Source organism: Phyllopteryx taeniolatus, chromosome 9 (assembly GCF_024500385.1).
Source record: "Phyllopteryx taeniolatus isolate TA_2022b chromosome 9, UOR_Ptae_1.2, whole genome shotgun sequence".
In the NCBI taxonomy this organism is placed as follows: domain Eukaryota; kingdom Metazoa; phylum Chordata; class Actinopteri; order Syngnathiformes; family Syngnathidae; genus Phyllopteryx; species Phyllopteryx taeniolatus.
In genome coordinates, this window is record NC_084510.1 from 30,168,147 (window position 1) to 30,189,793 (window position 21,647).

The 21,647-nt window shown below is 44.8% G+C and overlaps 1 protein-coding gene across 4 annotated transcripts; it reads left to right on the forward strand.

Annotated features, from left to right (window-relative positions):
* Positions 1-226: 226 nt before the first annotated feature.
* On the forward strand, positions 227-21,510 carry tasora (transcription activation suppressor a). 4 transcript variants are annotated; one of them, XM_061783535.1, is made up of 28 exons: positions 227-655; positions 2,163-2,308; positions 3,460-3,552; positions 3,643-3,715; positions 4,212-4,303; positions 4,392-4,523; positions 4,598-4,728; positions 4,877-4,908; positions 5,007-5,112; positions 6,250-6,353; positions 6,441-6,544; positions 7,239-7,311; positions 7,408-7,482; positions 7,854-8,035; positions 8,509-8,760; positions 10,001-10,190; positions 10,301-10,429; positions 11,537-11,697; positions 11,769-11,928; positions 12,696-13,103; positions 14,933-15,933; positions 16,624-16,746; positions 17,398-17,557; positions 17,627-17,735; positions 18,565-18,743; positions 19,505-19,651; positions 20,342-20,723; positions 20,957-21,510. In XM_061783535.1, exons 1-28 carry the CDS (start codon positions 394-396, stop codon positions 21,234-21,236), a joined length of 5,286 nt encoding a protein of 1,761 aa, XP_061639519.1. In that variant the 5' UTR covers positions 227-393; the 3' UTR covers positions 21,237-21,510. The 4 variants fall into 4 exon arrangements, with proteins under 4 accessions (XP_061639519.1, XP_061639521.1, XP_061639520.1 ...); XM_061783537.1 differs by having other exon boundaries at positions 11,775-11,928; XM_061783536.1 differs by having other exon boundaries at positions 10,304-10,429.
* Positions 21,511-21,647: the final 137 nt, after the last annotated feature.

The following is a 21,647-nucleotide window of genomic DNA, read 5'->3' on the forward strand; positions in this document are numbered from 1 at the left end:
TTATAGTACTTACCTACTTAAACGTATCTCGTGACGACCTGCATTGAGAAATTCCACATGCTGTTAGGTTTGTGTAGTTTGGTGGCATTGTGTGTATCCATGATGGTGATTGACGTGTTTTTAGAGTAGGATCCGCCCGTCCATCCATCCCTCCTTCTTGTAGTTACGACACACGATCAATAGGTGGCACCAAAATATCATCCCGCACTCAGGCAGCGGCTAAATCTCAGCGAAGAAGATGCACTCGGCGGAAACATGGCGTCCGTTGTGTTTGGGACCATGGTACTGTTACATTAACGCGCATCCCAGCGAGAAGAAGAGGAAGAGAAGAGCGGCGGCGTCGCGGTGCCGTGCTGACAGCTGACCGAGAGGACTAGGACCGGGCCGGGAGCGATGGAGTACGGCGTGGCGCGGAGGGTGCCGTGCCCGCCGCCGAGGAGGGTGTCCTCCTCGGAATACGGCGGAGCTCGAAGTGTTAGCTTGCAAGATGGCGAGTGCGCGAGCGCGCTCCTTCCTACCCTCGGGGAGGCTCTTCCAGGCGGCCAGGCGGGCCCGGGAGCACCGCCGCCCGGCCGGAGGTCGTCGCTGGTCGTCCACCAGAGGCACATGCCGATGGAGCCCGGCAAGTTTCACATCCCGAGGAAGGAGAAGAAAGGTGCGGCCGCTAGCGAAAGCTGCTTTTGCCTGACAATGGACGAAATAGTTTGAAAAGGCAATTTTGGCGGAGCGAGAGGTTGCTAGCCGACTAGCTTTTAAGCTTTAACGTCTCAATCAACGACAGTTAGACGTCTTCGCTCACTTGATTGTTGGATAATAACTTTATAATAACTTTCGTCCCATCCTGTACAAATATTTACATACTGTACTCAAGTACATTTTTAGGTGTCTGTGCTTTACTTTGTTCTTCTCTTTTGCTGATTACGTTACAATCATGGAGACGTAGTTCAACCTGAAGTAGGTTCACAAGTCCAAATAATAGCCAAATAATAGCCCTTCGCATTCATCATCACCTGGGAAACAACTTAAAAAGGTCGGCGAGCACGTCATCACTCTCTTGTGAGAGCTTGCTGAATTGTTCTTTATCTGGTTTTGGTTCATCATTAAACAATGGCAATTAATCAACAGTATTCTATTAGTAAACTAATGGAAAAATAAGATTTCAATGCCAAATACATTTGTATCCAATGAATTGATGGATTGATCCATAGAATAATGTATTCTAAAAATATTTGATCGTGCTGCCCCTAATTTTCAGGTATCTGTTCTTTACAACATTTTTTTAAAATACTTTTGCTTTCTACATTTGAAAAATGATATATGTATTTTTTAGTGCTGACTTGGATCAAAATAGGCTCGTTGCCTTTTTTTTTCAGGGAGCATTAACCACAGCAAAAGATTACTTAAGAAAATGGTTTGATGTTTTTGGCTCCAAGAATGATGTCTCTTGTGCCTTCCTAAAAACTACTAACTTCCGGCGTTCAAAAACGAAAAACTACTAACTTCTGGCGTTCAGAAATTCCCTGTCCAATCTGAAAAAACACATCTGGCTGGCTAGGTGTACTTTTTAACATTAGCGTAGCAACAACACGAGACATGTAACGTGATTTACTAATGCTAATAAGATAGGGAAAGTACTCTGTGTTCAGAGAAGATTTAATTTTTAGTTTTTTCATTTTTACCTCATGTTGGTTGAGCACATAGCAAGTCGCATGATCAGCTGGTAACTTCCATCACTGCCAATAACGATCCAGACTGGCGGTAGACCGATATGTTTTTTCAGGGCCGATCTTGTATCGATTATTAATAGTCAAGGAGGTCGATAACCGATATTTGGAACTGATATTTATTTGTAGTAAAAGGCATCAAAATTAAAAAATAACACAACCCCCAGCACTTAAATGCCTTTAACCATATGCTGATATGATATGCTGCAGATATACAATATAATAAAGTAAAAAAAAAAAAGTCTTATTCTTTTTTTAATCTTAGACGATAGAAATCTCTGTCTTACAATTTTGAACAAAAAGTGCAGCGAGCTCCCAGGCCTCAGCAGCATGGCTTATAAAATTCAACGAAAACGTTCTACAGTAAATAGAGTTCTCCAAAATGTCAGTATCACCGAAAAGATCATCTTTCACTTGTCTTTGTTTGAACGTCGGCAGCTCTGTTGAAGCACATCTCCGGCGAGTCGCGGGAATACGAGGGCGTGATGAGCATCCTGACGGCCGGCTACGTGGACACGGCGTCGGCCGGCTGCTTCGCCTACAGCCGCCCCCGGCTGGTCCACAGCGAGCAGCTGGAGAAAGAGGTGGGCGCCGTCTTGTGCACCTGCGCTCCTTGTCGCTAGGGCTACCAACCAATGGGTGCTGACTCCGGGGTGCATTCGAGGAAATCAGAAAAGAAACAAATCAACCCCGAGTCTGAATTTTTGGATCGCAACAAAACAGAGAATAACATACTGCTTACTTTATTCTGAGCTGTAATGCTGCCTTGTTGAGCTGTAATGCTGCCATGTTGCATTTACTTACAAAAAAAACCAAACAGATAAAATATTACACGACGCCAACGCCATTTTCACTTGCCGTGCATAGTTTCTGCATTTGTACACACAAAGCGCAATTAAGTTTACTTGGAGGAAAGAAAAAAAAAAGATTCTACTTGCATTTGTCAACGTGAAGCCGACCAGTCCTGATGTTATCTCAGCAAAAAGGACATTGATTTGTAGGTAATAACCTTTTAAGTTTGTAAGATTTTGGGGTGAAATTCATAAACTGTCGGTTTGGCGCTTTGAACACTGATGTTATGTGCACAGATATAATCTGTGCGTTATTTATTTAGATTATTTTACCCAAAAAATAAATGGCACTTTATTTTTCTGATTACGAAGGGTTCGGTGAATGCACATATGACAACGTGCGGGGTTCAGGACCTCCAGCAAGGTTAACAATCACCGATCCAGAAAAATATAACTTTTTAATCTCAGAAAAATTACTTTCTTAATCAGTAAATATTTTCATCTATAAAATGTTACTTTTTATCTAAGTAAATGTGACTTATTGTCGATGAAAGACTATCTAGAAATAAATCACTAATAACTATGTAGAAAAATATCACTTCAAAATTTGGCTTTATCTATAAAAAAAAATATCATTTTTAAAAATATTACTTTCACTACTATCTTAAAAATAATACGACTCAAAACAATATTAGATTGTTGTATCAAAAATGATACTTTTAACCTCTGAAAAATGTTCGTTTGCAAACTCCTATTAATTTTAAATCTTAAAGAAATAAGGTCAATTGTCTAAAAATACAATTTTTTTATCAAGGAAACAAATAAGACTTGTTATGTCTAGCTTGAAAAAAAAAAAAAAGACTTTATAATCCTGCTTGTAGAAATGTGGGGGAGCTCAGAGGATGTTATCTTTGTGTGCGTGTTTGTGTTCGCGTGTGTGTCAGTTTGTGGAGAAGAGGAGGGAGATGAAGGCGGAGGGCAGGACGGAAAAGGAGCTGGAGGAGAGTTACTGCTTCCTCTTGAGCGAAGAGGCCAAGGTAAGCAGCGTAGTATTGTATCATAATGATATTATTCCTTTTGAATTGTTTTCAATCACGCGCGTGTGTGTGTGTGTGTGTGTGTTGAAGGTGTCGTGGCTGTGCGAGAAAGGTCTGCTCGTGGGTCAAAACTGGCACTCGGCGCTGGGAGACCCCAATAAAGGTGGGAGCTATAGCGCACATATAACTGCAAGCTTTCGTCCTGTCACGATCACATATTTCACATATTTTTTATTTTTTATTTTTTTAACTGAGAGCAACTTCTTTGCTACTGATTAATGCGAAGGAAGGGATACTAGTTAGTTATGTGCTTCTGAGGCTGCTTCAGGTTCAAATACATTTCAATTGCAGGTTATTAACTAATACTACGACTGCAAATAACTAATGGTTATTTTCCTAATAGATTGAACTGACTTATTTATTCCATAAATTACTTGTGATTGAGTTACTGGTCGCTTTGGGGCATTTCAATAATTTAGAAAATCTAAAAATCGGATCTTTTTCCGCCTGGTGCGGATCACGTGATCGGATCGACACCTCCCCTAGTTACAGTAATATTAATACTTCAAAACATGACCACATTTACCACTAAAAGCCTGCGTGTTTTGTAATAGTCTCTCTCTCTTTGTTTCTTTCTGTTTTCATCTGCGCGTGTGCAGGTGTGTATTTATGCAGGTATTCAGACTTACTCCAGGTTCATCCGTTCCACCACGGCGCCTCAGGCGAGATCGTCGTCTTCAAAGTCATGAAGGTGAGTCGTCCCAGATTGACGCTTCGCCCGCGGGTCGTCGGCACGCGACGCTGACGCGGTCCCGGCCCCCCCGGGCGTGCGCTTTCAGGGCAAAGTGAAGAGCATCTACGAGAACATCAAGAACGTGCTGGACCCCACGCCGCGCTTCGACAGCCACCTCTCCAAGAACGTCAGCAAGATCACGTCCGTCGCCTCCTTCCGAGCCTTCGAGCACACGCAGGTGAGCGAGCGCAAACGCTCGCCTCGTGGACATTTTTCGTCTGAAATGCGCTCAACGTTGTGGCAAATTTTCAGCATTACTTTTACGAGTATGCCTTCGACGAGCTGCGACAGCGTCCCCGCCAAGTGTGCCCCTATGCCGTGGTCTCTTTCCACTACAAAGGCAAAGACTCGCCGCTTCCCAGCATGCCTTTGGCGCCCGTCAGGTAACAGCAGTCCCCCCCAGTCGCACAATCTGACGTGCATTTGGGCACATTATTTCAATTGTACACTGCTTGGTGAAACGAAACAACCAAAAGATGTATACTGTTGCGTGAACGTACGCATTGACGAGGCGCTGTGTTTGCGGCGCAGGTTGAACTGTTGGCCGGGCGAGACGAGTAAAGGTGAGCGATCTCTCTTTCTCTCTCTCTAGTTTAGTAATTCATGGAGGCGTTCATTGGAATGTGGTAGAAAATGGTCGCGCGTGGTCTGTGCCCTCCAGAGCGAGCGCGGTTCACTGTGTGGAGCGGCGACCTGGTGCACGGCGACGACATCCTCTTCCCCTTCTCCCTGCGCTCCTCATCGCTGCCCTTCCTCCCGCACAAACTGTGAGTAGGTCGTCATCGGCGACTTGATAGCTGTACGATGCTAGATCAAAGCGCCGTGGCCAAACTATGGGCTGGGGGCCCACATACGGCCTGTTCTGGGTTTTTGAAGCTGGCCCACTGAACAGTTATTTTACCAGTTTATTGATCTCATCTTAAATAACTGTTTGATTGATTTACTATTGTTTATTAAAAATATAAGAAACAATTTGACATATTTATTAAACATTTTTATACTTATTTGATCAAATAACTGGTTGAAAAGGAATTATTTTATTAAAAATAACAATTTTATATATTTTATTAGTATTATTTTAATCTTTCATCTCACATCATTGGATCATTTATTTATTTATTATGATCTATTACCAATGAAAGAATAAAAATAGTGGTAAAATAAAGAATTTTACATATTTAACATTTTGGTTTGATTTCACCAAATAACTGGTTAATTATTAATAACTATAAATAATACAAAACTGGAGTGATTTTTTTTTGTTAATCTAGTTAACAAATGTATTTATTTATCCCATTAATTCGATACTTGATTTATTGCAAATAAAAAAATTGTAAAAGAAAAAAACAAGATCCATGTTTGAACAATTTTGTATTTTATGAAATAATTGGGGAATGAATTATAATCAAATTATCCATCCATTTTCTGTACCGCTTGAGCCTCACAAGGGTTGCGGGCGTGCCGGAGCCTATCCCAGCTATCTTCGCGCGAGAGGCGGGGTACACCCTGAACTGGTCGCCAGATGCAATTAGGCAATCATAATGAAGATATTCCCCCCATGAAATGTGCACATGAGCACAAAAGTTTGGCCAGCCATAGATTAAAGGGTAAATTAACTGCTCTGTTGAACTCTGTTGCTAACCAAAACAGCAGCACCAAGCAAGGCACATAAACTGTATATAACTCCTATACGGATTCAAGTATGGAGTCTTGCCACCATGCTTAGCATTAAAGAAAGATGGTATTACGTCGCGTGCAGACGATTGGCGTTCCAGTAGAGACTGACGTGGTCTCGCCGCAAATTTATTATTTCCCATGTAGCTTCAAGACTCCATTTGACTTGTTCATGAACAAGTCACACATCTGGTTGGAGGCCATTTTGTCACGTGTCTCTTGTCCTCCAGGCCCGACAGGCTGGAGATGGGACATTTGATGAGGCTGGACACGGTGGCCAAGCTGCTCCCGCCCGAGCTCTTCTCCTACAACCTCTACGGCAGCAGCAAGGAAGGTGACGCAGCACGCGAGCACGCCGTTTCAAGTCTTCTACCGTGTAAATGTTGTCATATCATACCCGTCCGTCTGTCTTTGTGCGTAGTTGCGACGCAGGGCCATCACTGCAGCCTGCTGGAGGCGGTGGACAGAAGTCGCTCGACCAGCAGCATCAGCAGGCTGCTGGAGGAGCTGGAGGCCAAGAGAGTGGTGGGTGGCCATGTCGTTGGGAAAACAAAACAAAAAAAAAGCAACTTCTGCTTTTTAGCTTCCAATCGGCTACATTCATACTAATGCTGCTCAATAAAAAAAATAAAAATAAAAAATATGGAGAGGCGGAAAAAAATATTCAACAAAAAAGTATTTGACGTTTTAGAAAATAATACATATTTGCCTAATTTTACACAATAAGACAGATATGAGAAAATTAAGAAAAACATGGATATAGAAAGTAATACCAAATATGTAACAAAACCTTACAAAGTAATGCACAAAAATGTGACAAAATATTAGAAAGTTATACAAATATATATGAAAAAATGGACATTGGGGAAACAAAAATATTTGTCAAAAACAAAATATAGGACAACAAATATTTGACAAACAAACAAATATCGCAAACATATTTAACAAAACATTTTTTATCAAAAAATACACATTAAAAAAAAATACAAATGTATTATAATCCAAAAGTATTTGACAAAGAAAAACTAAATTATTAGACAAAAATATGAGCATGTAAGACAAAAATATTGAATAGAAAATGACTACTACAAATGTGAAACATATTAGAAATTACAATGATGGCTACAAAAGAATTGAAAAAAAGTGTCGTTAATTATTTTTTTTTGTATTGTTCAAAATTCTTATCTAAAAAGTAATTTAGTTTGTTCTGCCCATCCAGGTTCTGGTGCATGCACTGACTGAGCGAGGCTTCCTCTTCCTGCTGTCCAGTGCTCAGATGGCCACACCCCCTGGTAGGAAGCCTGACAGTTTGTTGAACTAATACCCATAATAATAATGTCATACGGTAATCATCCCAGCATAAGCACTACTCATCATGATGTGTTCAGAGAGAGGGGAGAGTTGGAGGAGATGTCTCCAGGCCTTGTTCGTCTTCCCCGAAAGCAGAGATGTGGACAAATCGAGTGAGTAACACAAGGACACGATTATAACTACTGCTACTCCCACCACGAGCACTACCAGTACCATTAATACTACTACTTTCCTGTTATTCAGTATAAATGCCGCATTAAACAGCAGAAATAATCAAGCAGACTAGAAATAATCCTCACAGTGAGGAAAGTTGCAGCAATCTTGTAGAGCCTTGCAAAATGATGTGATGGGCCCCTCTTAGATGATAAAATAGATGCTTTAAATGGCAGTGTCAAAATGGATATATATTTAAGTTAAAGTCACAACAAATAAATAGAATTTGAAAAAATAAAAATAAATAGTTACATATATAGAGAGATGTGTGTAATGTGGAATAATTTTGTTGTTGTTCCTGTTTGTGTAGCATCCACTTGTGCCTCCTCCTGTGGCGGTGTTGGCGGTGCGTTGGTGATGGCAGGACTGAAGCACTTTATTCCGGCGCTTCATCACGCCCTCCTCAAGAGCCACGCCAATCCCGCCTCGGAGCTCTCTGCCGGCGTGGAGCTCCAAGCGCAAGAGTACCTGGCCGGCCAGAAGGAGGGCAAGGTGGGCCGAACGTGCGCGCCCTCACCCCCACGCTAACGCAGGGCTTTCCGTTTCCTCCAACTCAATTTACTCAAGACCTCCTCACAATCAGCTTTTATAAAGTGGAACTAATTACTGTACGCACTGGACGTACAGGTTGGCTAGGTTTCTAAGTGCGCTAAGTGTGTGAGCGCCTGTACGCAAGCAGCTACAGCAGCTCCTTGCGAGTGCTCTCATTTTGTATTTGTGCGTTTCCCTGCTGTTCTGTTCAGTGAAAGGCTGCGGCTCTCCTTGCCCACATGTGAGGGCATTACAGTAGCTTAATTTGCTCCATTTTGTGTTTGTGTTCTGAACTCCCATTTTGGCGTGCAACACACACCCAAAAAAATCGTAAGTTGGTACACTCATATGCACTTTTGAAAAAGGATACAACATAAGTATTTTGTGGGAACCCAGTTTTTGAAGCACTCTCTAACACCTCCCGACACCCGCAGGGGCGAGCGCACGACATGGGCAAGTACGACGCGAAAGAGGACGAGACGGCCGCTGTCTACCTGGTGCCCAAACGCCACCAGCTCAACGTGGACGGCTCCCTGCGCTCGTACCTTCACAGTCCGGCTCGCTACCAGCTGTCGGTGTCACACGCCCGGAAGATGGTGGAGCTGCACTGCGGACACTTGGAGCCTCAGCTGGTCAGACCACCCAGGAAGGCACACGAGGGGCCCAGCAGCAGCAACACGCACAAGGTAACCATGCGCATTTCCTAAGAACACATTCAGTTGACCCTGGAGCAAAAAAATTTAAATGAAGTAAAAATAGATACAATTGAATTGAATACATAATCCAAATTAGGTCGGCACGGTGGGTAACTGGTTAGCACATCTGCCTCACATTCTTGAGGACCCGGTTTCAAATCCGGCCTCGCCTGTGTAGAGTTTGCAGGTTCTCTTCGTGCCTGCGTGGGTTTTCTCTGGGTACTCCAGTTTTCCCCCACATCCCAAAAAACATGCACGCTCGGTTAATTGAAGACTTTAAATTGCCCAAAAGTGTGAATGCGAATGCGAATGGTTGTTTGTCTGTATGTGCCCTGCGATTGGCTGGCGACCAGTTCAGGGTGTTCCTCGCCTCTCGCCCTCAGTCAGCTGGGGTAGGCTCCGGCACACCCGCGACTCTAGTGAGGATAAGTGGTATGGAAAATGGATGGATAATAAAAATAAGAAAATAAAGTTAAAATAAATCAGTAAAGGGGAGATATTTTGCCAAATCGACTTTATTTTATTATTTATATTGTCTCTATTTTGCCTCAGTAAATGTGAATTATGAATTCAAATGGTCCACGCATTCCTGACTTCCAGGTGTTTTTCTGCCGAGAAGCCTGAAATCAGCTCATTGGAGTTTCTCGAGCTTATCTAGGTCACTCGCGAAGATCTCCGCCTACCTCTCCGCTCCGAGCCGGCGCTGTCAACATAACAAACACATGTGCTCTCACAAGTGGGTGAGGTCTTCTACACGGAGGCAACCAATCAGAGTAACAGGGGGCGGTCTTTGCCAAATATGGACAAAGCGGATACAAAACTGGGTCAAACAGAAGTAGCTGTCAGAGGGGCCTTCTCTGTACACTCGTATGACAAAACTAACTTTTGACATGAAATTGACACTTTTATACTACGTCCATGTTAGGGAGTCACTCCACGGAGGTCGAAATAGGCAGAATACAGGACCTTTAAATATAAAGTACATTCAAATTTACAAAATGAGGAATAAAAAATGTCAGCGAAATAAAAGTTGGAATTTAAACATAATTGCAATAAAATTACTAAATCAAAATAATTTAAGATGAAGTGATCTGTGAACCATTGCGTCTAAGAAGTGAAATAACAACCCGACCTGTTTTTTCATTGAAAAGTGAGGGCGCCATTTATTTCCCTGAAGCGCACGCCTCACCCGGCGACTTCGGGCGCTGCGTCTATGTGGCGTTGTGTTCAGATGCAGCAGCTGATGGACTTGGTGATGACCTGCAAGCGGAACGCCGAGAATGAGGTGAGGATAGAGGCGGCGCGAGGAGGAGAAGCGAGAACGCCGTCGAGGAAAAGAAGAATGGAGCAGAGGGCGGCCGAGCGGGCCCTCAAGTACTTGAAGGCCTCGCACGAGCCGGCAGAATGGGACAAGAGTGCAGGTGAGCGGACATAACAAGTTTCAGAAGTTCAAACTTCAAGTTTTTTCCCGAAAATGTTGTGTGCATCCATTTTGTGAGGTCTCATCTTTGTTTTTTTCCCCCCCTGGCAGTAGAAGGTGGTCGATCCGCAGCCCTCCCCGGCTCTCTGGCCTCCGCCATTCAGTCGGTGGGTCTGGTGGGCGTGGCCGTGCGGGAGGACGGATCGGAGCTCGCCGGCAGACTTCGCAAACTGCTGACGTGTAAGTGTCGGACAGTTCATAAATATATATATTATAAATAAATATATAATATTTAAATGTTGACAATTTGACCATGGGCCAGATAAAAATCAAAAGAAAATTGAAAATATAATGAAAATAGCTCATAATAGTCAAATAATTGAGCAGACATATGGGTTGTTTTTTTTAAAAATATTGAAATAATTAATACATTACACACAAAATCGAGTAAAAAAATATTATGGTAAATATAATAAAGATAATCTAATGAATAAGAAACCAATCTTGAGTAAATAAAGTAAATGACATAAATAAAATACAATTTTAAACAAGTAAAAGTGTTATAAAGTTAAGGTAAAATTTGTTCATCTAAAATAAATAATGTAAATTTAATTATTAGATAAAGTTAGCGTAAATAAGGAATAAATATTTTTTTTATTGCCGACAGTTTGACCCTGGGTCAGATTAAAATGAAAAGGAAATTCAAAATAAAATGAAAAATCTCAGTAGTCAAATAATTAAATAGATACTGTAGTCTTTTTCTAGATATTAAAGTAAATGTCAAATTCCAATTCAAATAAAATCAAATAAAAATTAAATAAAATCTAAGTAAATAAATGAGAAATCAATAGATTGTAAAAAAAGAAATAGTTTGAATAATCAAATTTTAAAGCATTCAGATAAAATCTGATTTAATCTACAGTAAATATATACAATAATAAATACAGATATAATTTTAAAATAATATAATATAAATCTTAATAAAATAAAAATTTAAATGTTTAAAAAATATCTAAACATTAGTGAAGTTAAATTTGAAATAATAATTAGTTAATATAACAAAATTACTTAAAAAAGTTATTTAGTATTGTCAACGTAAAGTAAGACAACACAAATCCTTGAACATTTTTTCTTATGAGGGGAAAAATGGTTGTCAGTCAGCATCACAGAACATTTGTTTGACTGTGGAGGTTCCGCTTTGTAATCTGCGTTGATGGCGTCACTCCCATTGACTCTGCTGTAACTTCAACTCCGCCTGTGTTGAAGCGCTGTAATGCTGCTCAAGTAAAAGCGCTCAAAGCAGCGCAGCCGGAGAGTCAATGAATTAACGTGTGCGTCTTCTGCCAGGTCTCAAGCAGGCGGCCAGAGTAGCGCCGCAAAGAAGCCACAGCAGCGGCGAGGCCGCCGAGGACGGCCGGGCCGAGTCGTCCCCGTTCGAGCGGCTAGCCGCCAAATTGGGCCTGCCCGCCGACCGGGACGTCGACCTGAGGAAGCAGGACGAGCTGGAGGTGGACCGGAAGCCCCTCTCCGACGATCGTCCGCTCTGTGGCGGACCTCGTTAAAGCTTGTGTGTATGCAGGAGCAGGCGGCGTGCAGCGTGAGTAGTCTGGAGGGATTCAGTCCCATCGGAGAGAGTTATCACCTTGACCCGCGAGTAGGAGGAGGCGGCGCGGGGAGGAGAGCGTACGACGAGGACGACGACGTGGGAGACATCCCCTGGAGGCTCATACGCATCACAGGTGAGCAATTAACACAAACCCTGTTATTCTTCTTGCAATGTGCGACGTAGTTGGAGCTGCGTTTGTGTACTTCCATCAATGTGCAGGGCATTGCCATTAACCCTGTAAAATACAATACTTCAGAATAATACGTGCAAAGAAAACGCCAGGTGCAACAATGTATCGATTCAAGGACAACTAAAGGGTTATCAAATTATTTGGATTATCAATCGTTTAGAGACCTTGTTTAAATGAAAATTGTCCATTTGGACAATTTTCCTTGGAATTTGAGCCTCAGCAGTAAATATTCAGAAATGTCTGTCGCCCTCCATAAAGCAGACTCATTATCTTCATATTTCATCTAAATGAGACATTTGCAAACAACACAACGATCAACATCTCAATTTCGCGGGCTGCTGGAGCCTATGCCACCAATCTTCGGGCGGGTGGGGGGGTACACCCTGAACCGGTCGCCAGCCAATCGCAAACAAACACCCATTGGCACTCACATTCACACCTACGGGCAATTTAGAGTCTTCAATCAACCTACCGTGCATGTTTTTGGGATCCCGGAAAAAAAGCCACGCAGGCACGGGGAGAACATGCAAACTCCACACAGGCGGGGCCGGGATTTGAACCCCGGTCCTCAGAACTGTGAGGCAGATGTGCTAACCAGTCCTTCACCGTGCCGACGAAAATATGAAATGTTTTTAAAATGTTTTCATCTCATCAGATCAAGTTTTTCTTTGGCGGAGGTTTGTAGGCTAAACAAAGTGAAATGCGTGCAGGTCTGCGTTCCGAGAGGTACGCGCGGAGGGAGCGCGACCTCCCCCAAGACCCTCGCTTCCATCACGTCGCTATGGCGACCCTGCGAGACCACGCCCCCGGAGCCAGCCCCGCCTCGTCCCCCGGGGCCAGCCCCCCTCTGTGCCCCCCTCCCTCGCCCCTTCCGAGCCCCCCTGCCTCGCCCTCGAGGTGCCCTTCCCCCGAGCCCAGCCCCGCGCCCTCCCCCGAGCCCTGTCGTCTAGCGCCCCCGCCGGACGCCCGGCGCCCCCCCTCTCCCTCCGGGTGCCCGTCCCCTCAGTCGTTGCCCCCCCAATGCCAGTCCCCGCCACTTAATGAGCAAAGAAACCATGCGGAGCGGCAGCAGCAGAGGCAGCAGCAGGTTCCTCCCCCCGCCTCCGGGGAGTGTGCAGGTTTGTCGCTGCACCTGTTCACTTACTCACACTTTTACTCCACAATCTCCACTTTGCTGCAGTGCTTCCTCAGTCTCCATGTGGATAAAATCCGTCTCTTTAATGCAATAAATAGCGTCATTCTCCTCCGTTGTCGTTCATTTGTTAGTATGTCTCGTTCTCTGTGGCTTGGTCTTTAGGTACTCCACAGGCTCCACTTTGCTACAGCACTTAATTTTCTCACTACCCTCAGTCTCCTCTCGGATAAATTTGGTCTCCTTAATGCAAAAAGTAAATACAGTAAAGCCTCGCTCTTCATTTATTAGTGTCTCTCGTACTGCCGGATACGTTAAATGTGCCGTTATTTTCTCAGTTACCTGTTCTGGAAACTGCAGTATTTTGCTCCGCAGTCTCCACTTTGCTGCAAAACACTGTTGTCTTTCTCTGCCCTCAGTCTCCTCGTGGATAAAATCCCTCTTCTTGAGCCAAGAATGAAAAATGTTCTGTTGTCGTAGTTTCCTTCTCTCTTTTACTCCACAGTGTCAGTTTTCTTGCTGCCCTCATTCATAATATTAAAAATTAATATGGTAAGAAGTAAATTCAAGACCCTTATTATTGGCGATGGACTGATCTCACTGGGAACACAATTTTTGTTGAGTTAGGTCTGACAGCTGTTTTTAATTAATTAATTAATACATTTTTGGGTGTGGAATCCAAAACTAATCTCACTTTTTCTATCATGTCAAGTTTTTGAACAAAGTGGAACAAAGGAAATATATAAAACCTATGTAAATAAAACGCTAAGATGGAATAGTTATAAGCTTTGAAAACTAAAAAAAAAAAAAAACTGCATGAAACAAAATAGAACTTACAATGGTATGCCTATGGTTATCAGGTTAAGAGAAAAGCCAGCACACAAATCCTCTTAATTCCTACTATGCTAGCTTTCTGTTTGCAGATATTGATAGTACTGACCTATTGGGAGCTGCGCACACCTGTCACCGCACTGTCTCAATTGTGACTGCACAAACAAGTTGTCACGTAGCTGTAGATGAGTCCAATCGTAATCAGCTGGCAAGTCTTGCTACAGCTAATCAGCTGAATTTTGCTTATCTGGAGGCGAAGCTGTGGAGAAAAAACTTGACGTACTCGAAAAAAAGCGACTGCAATTTTGGAAGCAGCATGCCAATTTTAGTTTTAATGGGCATACAAATCTAACTCAACGGAAAATTTGCACCGATTTATAATTATCGGTGCCAATATTCGGTATTTTGACGCAGATCGGCATTGGCCTTAGCCTAAAATCCGACGGCCAATATGAGATCATTTTAAAACCGGGTAAACTTCAAGTAACTTTACAATTTTCTGTTTATCTTTATAAGTGAGGCTGCTGACCCTGGAAACTTCCTTCACTTTTTATTTTGGTTAGAGCTTAAAACAAGGAAAAGTGAGAGACTTTATTGTAGAAAACGTTTTTTAGTTTTCATTTCACTTTGTATGACATGCTGTTGAACCTTGCAGCTCCCTGTACTTTTTGAAAGAATTTTTAAAAGTCTTTAAAAAAAAATCTTGCCTAAGATGAAAAAAAACAAAAAAAAAACGTTTAATAAACATGCTTAAAGTCATTAAAACAAAGTGTTGGATTTTTAGCACAAATGAATATCAGCTCAAAATATTGGTTATCGGCCTCCTCGACTTCTAATGATTGGGATCGGTATCGGCCCTGAACAAACAACAACACATCGGCCTATCTCTTCTCATTATCATCCGTTTTTTGTCTTCGTCTTGTCGCTGTGTCCATTCCATTCCAGCTGATGCGTTCAGCGAGCTCTCTTTCGACCCTTTTGCAGGAATCGCCGTGACTGCAGACGGCGACGCTGAAGGCAGAGAAAGTCAGCGCTCGCCTGTCTTTGCTGGGGCGAGCGCCGCGCCGTCCATCCTGGTGGAGGAAGGGGGAGAGATCACGGCGGTGGAGAAAATGATGGAGGTGAAGGAGGAAGCGATGGAGGTGGAGAAAGCAGTGGAGGTGAAGGAGAAAGCGATGGAGGTGGTTGACCTGACTGTGTCTTCAGAGGACGATGAGTGCGCCGTCCTTTCCGTCTCCTCGCCCCCGCCCCGTCCCCTCCAAGGCATCGACTGCATCCTGCACAAACACCTCAACCACTTCTCGTCCGACTTGCATCTCCTCTTGCAAGAGGAGCGCATCCAGTACAGCCTCCCCGAAGCCCCCCCTTACCGTCCCTCCGGCACACCGAGTTCCGGCCCCCCGGCGGTGATGCCCTTTTCCCAGTACGTGTTCCTGTACCACCCGTGTCCCCCGGTTGAGGGCTATGTGCGCTCCCTCCAAGACGGCATCAGCGGCATGTTGCTGGACTACGACGGCGGGCGGGCGGGCGACGGCCGCGAGTCGGCGCTCGCCAGCACGGTCAGCGCCTTCGTGTCCAGTATCAGGGCCGGAATGGGCACGGACGGGTCGGAAAGCGCCGAGGCGGCGAGAGAAATTGAAGCGTGGGGACAAATCGCACCCGGCAGACGGTTTTCGGATCCCCCGCCTGACGCCGCGCCTCGACCCGCGTCCGTCCACGCGGACGCTGACCGCCAGACGGCCGCCGCTCAGTCCACGCAGTCCGACGGCGTCTCCACGTCCTGCGCGCCGGCGGAACCCCCGCTGTCGGACTCGGACCTCCTCTCCCTCGCGCCGGCGGAAGCCCTCGGCTCCGTCATCTGGCAGCTGAGGCCCGAAGTGCTCAGCAACCTGTGCGACATCATCAAGGACGTGGAGAGAAGCTCTGTGGTGCAGTTCTACGTGCACAGTGTCCAGCCGGAGGACCCGCTGCTCAGGGATGTCAAGGTAACGTCGTCATCGTGTACGCACTTCAGACATAACGAAGGCTGTTAGGTCCTTGAAGTGTTTGTAACGCTGCGACGCAAAGCAAACTTTTGCCTCGGGTCCCTCGCACGAGCTACGTACTTTTCCACACACCGAACGCGCATTCGCTTCATTTTCCTCACATTGATCTCTTCGCTTCTCTTTTCTCTCCTTGTCTCCTCTTCCCTCTCTCCTCTACTTTCCTCTCCGCTCTTCTTTTCTCCACTCTCTTTTTTTTGTCCTCCTTTCTCCTGTCCTTTCCTAACGCTTTCTTTTTATGCAGTGTGTCTCAACAAATTGAGGTGATGTTTAGTGCTGTTCGAAGCTTAGTTTGTGTGTCTTGATCTTTTTTTGGGCAATATGTTTTTGTCAATTTTCTTTTGTTAATACATTTTTCTCTCTCCTCGTCTTTCGTCTCCTGTCTTCATCAATACAGTAGTTTATACTTCTTAATTCTAAAACATTTCAATAATAAATCCCGTAATACAGTACAGTATTATAATAGAATCAAAACTTACCTTTACAATGACTATTAGGGGATAGTTTGTCAAGTTCATCCAAAGTTATCAAATTCTTGGTCAGTCCGGGTTCGTTCAGCATCTGCGAAATGTGACGAATAAACTTTGATTCATTTCTATATTTGTGTTTGTATTGTTGTTGTTGTTGTTGTAGGAGTACCTGACACAGCAGGGTCACACGGAGCAGGATCCCGTTTCCTTCTTGAAACAAGACGTCGCCGATCGCAAACTTCTGGTCATCATCAAGAACAAAGACATAGCGGAGCACGTTCACGAGGTAATCAAATCAACACATTTACGAGTTGCCGCTGTGACTATCTCACTGGCCTGGAGACTAGTTGGTGAACTGTTGGGCACTAGAGTCTCCGCGCCGTCTCACGGACTCTCCCGGAGACTAGCCATGTTCGATTTCAGCGGAGACCTATTGGAGACTCCTCTATGCACTCGCTATAGAGAAACAGCTTAATGTAGCTTAATGTTTCAAAACTGCAATCAATTGTCACAATAATTTGTGTAGACATCTCAACTAATGTCATCTTCAACTTGTGAAATTATTAGGAAGATTGCACCAATAGTTTGGATTTTATAGACGTGAAAGCGTTTTGCCCTTTTAATAGAGGACTGTCCCGGACGCCTGCAAATGTCCGAAATGACCATAAAGTGGCAGCTTCAAACCAAAAGGCAGCCTTCCTGTGTGTTTTTGGGCATGGCTTTTTGAGACTTTGTGGGTCTGCTCATGATATGCATTCCTAGCAGATTTCACGTGGCTATGTGAGACTGACTTCGGAGGCAAGATTTTCCAAACAAATTCTAAGAACCCCTGGAAATGTCGAAATTGACTCTGAAATGCGGCTAGAGCCAGAGTATCCCATTTCCTGTTTCGAATGACTAAAATGTCTCCAACGTATCTGGACTTTGTTGTTTTCAGATTCCGGGTCTGGTGTCGCTCAAGCAGCACCAGTCGGTGGGCTTCCTGGGCATCGCCATGTTGGACGACATCAGGACGCACGCGTACGAACAGCTGTTTAGGTGCGGCGGCTGCGTCCTATCCGAAGACCTCATCTTCAATCCCGACCTCGTCGCTCCCGGTAGGATTCGTGGTCAGGCGGGCAAGCGGGGGAAGGATGGCTTTTCTGATGGCTCGTTTGTTCTTGCAGTTCAACTGGAGGCCCTGCTGGCGCTCTTGGAACAGCGGAACTCTCCGGAAAGTGTTTGGAAGTGGAAGGTTCACAGCAAACCCCTCAAGAAGCTTAAAGAGCAGGCCAAGTACTAATTGGGCTATTCTGCTGCATAGACAAAATGTTTTTCTCCTGTTGGATAAAATAGGTTTGCGTATGCAAAAAATGAATTTCAGAGCGTGATAGTCGAATGGATCGAGACACGAAGTTCAACCTTGGTTTCATCAGAGAGCAACACGTTTTCACACACGCGTTTGAGGAGAATTAATCATCTTTTATTTGTGAAATTCTTCTTCTGCATTTTACCATCCCAATGTAGTGGACACGGCAAACACAAACGATTAGTGGCGCGCACCACAGCGGTGTCGCCGCATCCTCTGTCAAGCGGATGTGTTTTTTTGTTTTTGTCTACATTGTTCTGCCGCTTGGTGACTTGAACCGGGGTCCCCGCGGCGGCGGGCGGTGAGCTTAACCTCTCGGCCACGGGTGCCCATCCCTTCAAGGGAGGTTTGGCAAAAAAATCATTCAATCCAAGGCTCAACATTCAAAAAGGCGTGTTTGGTGTTGGGCTGCAACTGACTATTATTTTAATTATTGATTGAATCCGATAGAAAAAAACATTTGCTAATTTCCATCCCTTTTAATAAAAAACAGCCCATTATTTCAGAGTGATAGTGCAGAAAATGCACAAACGCAAATTGATTATGATTCAGTTACCGGTGTGGTCCGTAACATGTCAGAAATTAATCAAGAGCAAGAGTGCTGACTCCAGCTCGCACGTGACCCAAATGACGATAAGCGCGATTGAAAACGGATTCATTGATTGTTTCTACTCGGTTGGTGATGTTTAAGAATAAGAAAATGTGACTTGAAGAGACACGCTTTTCTTTTTTTAACGTGTTGTTGTTGCCGGGCAGGTTCCGGAGAGACGCCGCCAGTCTGCTGGACGTCATCGTAAAGTACCACCAGCAGAAGATCATCGAGGTCCTGCCGCCGCATCACTGCGACAACGGCGTCCAGCCGTCTCCCGACTTGGACTGCCTGATCCGACATCAGGCCCTCAACACCTGCTTCAGACACACCGTCTTCCTCAGAGGTACCCACCGCCATCACCATCGCCACTCACCAAAAAGTTAGGCGCAGTGCGCTTTGGGATCACATTTTCAGAGTGAAACTAAAATAGATTGATGAGAAAATACACAACAGGTGTTTGATCCATGAATGGAGTGATACATTTTCTGCTTCATTTACAATTGGTATTTCTACAGTCCTCAACTGGAATCCAAACGTTTACTGCCACATATTTGTCAAGTGCTTTTTTAATAAAAGGTGCGGAAAAGGCTCTCACCCAGCTTGTCTGGGAAATTCAGCTTTGTAATAAACCACTGTAGTGACTCACAGGTCCTGTAGATGGCGGCGTTGCATCGCTTTGGATTTGAGATCAGCACAGCTTTTGAGTAGAAGACTAAGGCCACGAATTGCGTTTTGGTGTCTCTGCAAAAAAACGTTTACCATTTCTGCATTCCGTCAACACGGAGCCGCCTTTTGGGAGCCCGAATCCGATTGTTTTTGAACAATCAAAATCCATTTCTCAAAGTCACTGTTCTGCTTGAAGTCATTTTCTCTGCTTTTGGGTCAGAAACCGGTGCTTTCTGTTGATTACTAAAGAGAGGAAAAAGCTAGAAACAAAACTTTGCTTTTTTCTTTTGGTTGTTGATCAGTTAAAATGCTGCAAAACGACAGGCAATATGGCAAAGTGCTTTGAAAACGGATTGCAGTTAATTGAGAGTATTTGTGTATTTATTGGTCCAGAGAAGTTAATCGTGTTTTTTTTTTTCCTCTTTGTTGTCTTCTCAGTGCATAGCTTGGACTTCATGCGCTACTCCAAGAGCGGCATCATCGCGGCCGGCGTGGACGAGATGCTGCACAGTTTCGACGCGCTGCTCGGTCGCCGCGACCACGGGGACAAGCAGACCGTGGCGGTGGACGCGCAGACGGCCAAAGGTCCGTGTCAGTGTGTTTTGCTTTTTTTTTTTTTCTTGGACACGAGTTCTAAATTAGACCGTCGTAGGTTCCAGTACAAAATCTGGCGCAAAAAGTACAAAAATGTGACAATACTGGACGAACTCACTCATTTGTGAATTGTTCTGTCGAACATAACAACTGGTCAGCACATCCCAGCTCGCAGTTCTGACGACCCGGGTTCAAATCCTGCCTGCATGTTTTTGCTCGGTGCCTGCGTGGGTTCTCTCCGGGTACTCCGGTTTCCTCCCAGGTTCGGAAAAGATGCACACTCGGTCAATTGAGGACTCCGAAATTGTCGCTGTCACTTTAAATCCCCGTAGACGGAAGTATCAGTGTCGTCAGCGCAAGGCAAACATTTTGTCGGGTTTCCTAACACTAACCTAATAAAATTAATTTCCACTCAGATAATACTTGAGCATGGATACTAGCAATTCTGGGGTGTGTGTTATACATATATGTATATTAAGGAGTGACAATAAATGCCACAATACCATTAAACATCTGAAATGACGGTAATTGTTGATTAATTGTTGCTGCGCTAGACAACGGTTTGAACTTGAGAGGCATATCATTACATTTTTGGGACCGTTTTGTAGAATTTCGTACTGTTCAACTTTCCAGGTTCCATCTTGTTTTCCGACATTACCCACAATGCAACTCAATCTTTAGGCGTCGCCAGGCAGCTAAGCGGCGATGACGACGCGGAGCAGCGCGCCCCTCGCCCCGACGCGAGCCTCCTGGCCCACGCCTCGGACCCGCAGGTTCCGGAGACCTCCGTCAAACAAGGCGGCGCTCCTCACGGCACCAAAGACCTTCACATGCTGCACGTGGCCATCTCGCAGATGCGAGCGCAGATGCACCGCAAGGAGGCTCCCGACACCGAAAGCGGAACCCCGCCCGCGGGAGCCACGGTGCCGCCGGCCAACGAGAAGACAGAGGCAGACTCTACCGATGACAGGAGAGAGGAGCCGGAGCCTCCAAGTTCAAGAGGAGCAGATGACAGCGTCTCCTCCAGTTCCACTCCCTCTCCACTAGAGGGCGAGCCATCCAGGTCAGTCTTGGGCCCCTTTCCCAATATACTTGGAGCCAAATTGGCAGACTTCCTGTGTCTTTTCAGGCATGGCTTCTTGAGACTTTTTTGTGAGTCTGCTCATGATAAACATGTCTACCAATGTTCATGTTGCTAAGTGGAACTGGCTTCAAGGGCTGAATTTTCCCAAGATTTGACAGACTGCTAGAAGTGGTTTGACTCTCTGCCTGGTTTTCTCGTCCCTCTCCTCGTAGACCCCCCGAGTCTGATCAGCACCGGCCGCCGAAGAGAGACATTGACGAGCGCCCCCGCCAGAGTCCGTCCCGCGCCCCGCCCGCTTTCGGCCGACAGCGGCAGCAGCGGTGGAGGGGTGCCAACTACATCCACCGCCAGTACCACAATCGGCAACACTCTCAACAGCACAATTTTACTTCGGACCCGCACAGGAACCCTGCGTGGGGGCGGGGCTTTCCGGGAAAACAGGCGGGACGAGGCTTTTCGGGAGGGTACGGCGGGTACTGGGGTTGGCAGTGAGGAGGAGGGCGGAGCTTCAATGGCACGTAGACTCCCTGAACTGAATTACCTTCTTCTTATGGCCTCAGCTCCTCGACGGATCAGTTTTTTCGTACATTGTTTAAAGAAAAATTAGCACGTTGCTAACACAGAGGTGCATATTTCTTCCCTCAAAAACACTAACTTTGGTGGCAGGTGGAAAGTTTGAATGGGCCTTCATGAGGACCGGAAGTTATATATCGTTTAAAAAAAATTGTTTTGTTTCCCTGAAAGAGGTTTTGTTGAAAGTGATTTTAACTTAATGTTTTTTTACCTTTTTTTTTTTTTTTTTTTTTAATATATATATACATATTGTTATTAAAACCTTAGTAAAAATAAGCTACATTGTAAAGTTTGATATTTTGGCATTACCCGGGGTCATTTAAAGACGAG